This window comes from Chrysochloris asiatica, unplaced genomic scaffold, assembly GCF_000296735.1.
Source record: "Chrysochloris asiatica unplaced genomic scaffold, ChrAsi1.0 scaffold00028, whole genome shotgun sequence".
In the NCBI taxonomy this organism is placed as follows: domain Eukaryota; kingdom Metazoa; phylum Chordata; class Mammalia; order Afrosoricida; family Chrysochloridae; genus Chrysochloris; species Chrysochloris asiatica.
In genome coordinates, this window is record NW_006408546.1 from 9,158,322 (window position 1) to 9,162,605 (window position 4,284).

General features: G+C 38.4%; 1 protein-coding gene across 1 annotated transcript in view; it reads right to left on the bottom strand.

Annotated features, from left to right (window-relative positions):
- Positions 1 to 612: 612 nt before the first annotated feature.
- The window catches only part of RYK (receptor-like tyrosine kinase), a 143,864-nt gene continuing 140,192 nt past the window's right edge, over positions 613 to 4,284 (bottom strand). Inside the window, exons 14-15 of the mRNA XM_006840037.1 lie at positions 2,123 to 2,259; positions 613 to 956 (exon numbers count right to left, since the gene is read on the bottom strand). Coding sequence (XP_006840100.1) covers positions 845 to 956; positions 2,123 to 2,259 — 249 coding nt within the window. The 3' untranslated portion in view covers positions 613 to 844. The remainder of the gene's footprint in view (positions 957 to 2,122; positions 2,260 to 4,284) is intronic.

The following is a 4,284-nucleotide window of genomic DNA, read 5'->3' on the forward strand; positions in this document are numbered from 1 at the left end:
CTTTTCCAGAGATTAAAAATAAATAAAATTACCATTGGCTAGCACTGACTTGCTCCAAACCCACTTCTGGATCATGGAAAATAGCCAGCTACTACTTCCTCCAATTTAAGAAACCAAAACTTCATGTGATTAAAATATAAAACAAAAAATTAGCTGTTTTCCATAAAAGAGCAGTTCGCATTCCTAATAAGTATTAACATTGTAATTTGCACTTTTCTGTAAGTTTCCTTCCTCCATTATGCCTTTTCTTGTATTCAGCAAACCAGGTGTCTTTTTTATGCTGCTTTTCCTTTCTTAAGAAAAGTAATGTATTTTGGAGACAAGTCATTTCTAGGAGTACTGATAAAAACTTGAAAACAAAGCAAAATAAAAAAAAACAGACTTTAAAGGTGAATCACCCACAATTACCTAGGTGAAGTTAAAAAAAAAAAAAAAAAAATCAAAAGGATAAAAAGCAGATGGCACTAAAGTAGCTATTTCGAATATCTGTGTTTAAACAATTTTGAAAACTGTTTATTTATTTTGTAACAATGTTCCCATAGTCCAAAATAACTATGTTTTAAAATCTTTTGGGCAAAACAAAAACAAACAAACAAAAAAACACCATAAAAGAAAATTACAAAAAACCTTTTCAGTTTAACCTAATAAAAGTGATATCTAGAAAATATTCCACATTAAGTCTGTATTAAAAAGTTCAGATTCTAAAGCATTCCTAAGGCACGGTGTTCTGGAAGACAAGTGAGCTTCTGCTGGCATTGTGATATATACGAAGTGTCCCTGACAAGCTTCAAATGACCTCCGACAGGCATTTTCCTCCTGCTGGTGGAAATCTGTGAGAGGAGAGTCAGACGTAGGCTCCCAGGGCTGCGTGGAATTCTGTGAGACACTGGACTAGCTGCTGGAACTTGGGCCTTTCCTCTGGATCTAAGGCCCAGCAACAGGCCATCACAGCAAATCTGTGGAGTGAGAAAAACAGAAAATTTGGCTAATAAGGATTATATTACTCCTGATCTTTTGGTCATTTATTTTTTCTGTCTAAATGCAAGCTATTTGCTGGTACTTAGAGTTATATGGATTATATGTGTGGTTTCAATGCTCCATGAGATCTATATCAAAACATAGTCCAGCATACACTTAAAACACAGGTAATCGAAATAATGAGAAGCTAGCTGTACTGTCCTGTGTTTAAATTCTGAGAGCCAATGACTTGGCAGGAGAGAAGCCTTCTGTTTCAAAGTTCTAAGAATACCGGATTTCAGTGAAATCAGAGTAAAAGTGGTTACCTCATCATGAAGCAGAAGTCTCTAGGAGGTTCTAGAACTGAGACCACCTTACAGTGCTTGCAGTTGCTCTTAAATAGCATCTTCACTCCCATACCTCCAGCCCCATTAAATGGGCAAACTAGCCATGTACTAGCCCCAAAAAAATCATTCTTATATATCAGTCGACACCAATTGGCAAGGTGAGCAGACAGTAAGACAGGTTTTCTTTTATTTGTTAATAACGAAATACATTCTTACCAAAATCAAAACCAAAGCCACTGCCATCTCAGTGATGTTGTGTATGATTTCCAGGCTCTAAATCTTTTGTAATGAGCAGAGAGCCTCCTTTTTTCTCTCACTGAGCAGCTGGTGGGTTTGAGATGCAGACTTTGCAAGATTAGCAGTTCAAACCCACCAGCTGTTCCACAGGAGAAAGATGATGATTTCTGCTCCTGTAGAAATTTACAGCCTCGAAATCCTATACTGAATTGCTGCTGAGTTGGAACTGACTTGACGACCATGGGGTTTTGGTATAATATACCCTTAATATGGCAAAAGCAAAAGTCCATGTCTTCATTCTATAGTCTCCAATTTTCTTACTGTATGTATATCTCTCAGATTAGACTAAGCACTACAACTACAAAATGGAAGAAGTCCTAGTGTCCCATGTATGAAAGAATGAGTAAGTTACCTGACTTCGTATTTCTCAAAAAAAAACCAAGTCTACAAATCATCAAATTCGTGTGCAAAAATAGCCATAATTTTCAAAAAATTAGACTGTACAAATACGAAGACCCATTGTTTTCCTCCAATAGAGTAGCTGGAATGAAAGCTAGATCTTCATACTCAGTGAAACTCACAGTTCATCAGGACAATTGATTGGCTGAGCTATTCGGTAGCCGTCTTTCAGGTATGCTGCCATCTCAAAGGGGTCGATGTCCACGTATGGTGTTTGGCCCAGCGTCATGAGTTCCCACAGTGTCACTCCGAAGGCCCACTGAGGAGAACAGCAGCAGAATGAGGGCATGCTCAAACCAGCTATGTGTATACTGTTGCCTAGGGCTAGCTAAGGGCAAAACACCTCAACAGTATTTTCCATAAAAATAAAGTTATATTCTTTTCATTCCCAGTTACTTTCTCTTGCTGGGCCAGAAAAGCCAGCATTTCAAGAAAGGTATTCATTACTGTGCATATTTGTAGTGTATATTTAAGGTAATTAGATCTGTTGCAAGAAATGGATTGTAAGCTCCACTACCCAAAACTATTAACTACCCCAGGGGTTTTCCTAATATGAAATGCAACTTTAAATAAGATAGCTATTCTGCATAATTGAGAAGGGGAATAGGAATATAATTTTAGTCTAACTAGAGAGAAAAGTATCCTGAGCTAGTTAGCTATATAAACCCAAGTGTGTAAGCCCAGAGGTCAGAACAGCTGGAGCTGAATGAGGAAGAGGAAGGATGGGTGAATGAGGAAGAGGAAGGATGGGTAGCTCAGAATCCTATTTTTAAGTTGTAGGGAGTCCCAGTGTGGTGCTGTGAGTTAATGCGCTAGACTGCAAAATCAGTTTGAACTGCAAGGTTGGTGGCTGAAGCTCATGTCACTCCTTGGAAACCCTCTACAGGGTCGCTACAGGTCAGAACTGACTCAATGGCACTGAAAAACAAAGTTATAGGCATTCTTTTATCTCATTCAATTTTCACAACAAACCTGTGACAATCAATGACAGGCTGATTTTTATAAGTGAAGCAATTGAGGTTCAGAGAAGTAATCTGCCCCTAAAGCATGGCACTTAACAACAACAAAGCATTTTTAATGAGCAAAAGAAAAAAAAAAAATCGAAACCAAGTTTGTTTACAAAATCTAAATTCCATTGTTAATTTAAATGTTAAGTATTAAAACTAAAAGGTTCTATCACTTATCAGAATCTATGTAAAACAAAAATAATGGAATGTTATACTTTTCAAGACAAGGCTGTGGGTTTTATAACATATGCTGTTGTGAGCTGTAGGGCAGGTTCTGACTCATAGTGATCCTGTATAAGGTTTTTGAGGCTGTAAACCCAGTACGCCATTATTATAACATTCTTGTTGCTAAGTGTCATCATGTTGGTTCTGACTCATAGTGACCCTGTATAGGGCTTCTGTGGCTTTAAGTCTTTGAGGGAACAGAAAGCCTCATCTTACTCCGGAGGAATGGCTGGCAGGCTCCAGCTGCAGACCTTGTGGGTCACAGTCCAGTGCTTATCATATAGAGTCACCCGCTCCCCCTTTATAACATGCAGAATAGTAAAATGTTTACAAATACTATACTACGCATTTAAAAAATTCAAATACTATGAACATTTAGGCAATAAAATCAACAGTTCAGATGAAACGAATGGATTCCTACAAAGATACGAATTAGCTAAACAAAAACAAGAGTATAAAACAGCTGTATATCTATCTTTTGGAGTCTTGGTGTAGCACTGTAATATGCGCTAGACCGCAAGGTCGGTAGTTCAAACTCACCAGTTGCTCCTTGGAAATTCTATCACTATGAGTCGTACATTGAGCTTGTAATTATAAAGAGGAGGGGAGAATATGTCCCAGCTCATTTTGAGGCAATTATGTAAGTGTTCAATTTTTTGGAAACATTTTCACAAACAATGACATTAAGGTGTGGGACCTGTGCTGTGGAGGCAGGAGAGTGAAGGACAGATGAAGATGGAAGAAGAGTCTCCACAGAGACTCTGAATCTATTGGAATCACTGGCGTATGGGGAATGTTCTCCTCTGCTCAAGAATGGAAAAGTGATTTCAAATTAGTAAAAGGTGAAGGAAAAGTACCCGCTCATATATAGCCAGGTGTTTGTTGTGTGCCAGGGAGCTGGTCCTGACTCAGAACAACCCCATATAGAAGTTTTTGTAATTTGCAGTTCAGTGCTTTTCCTACAGAGCCACTGTACTCCCATTAAGGATGTTGTTACTTGCTAGAGCCACACTGTACTCCCAGCTAGAGCCTCTGTACTCCCAGCTAGAGCC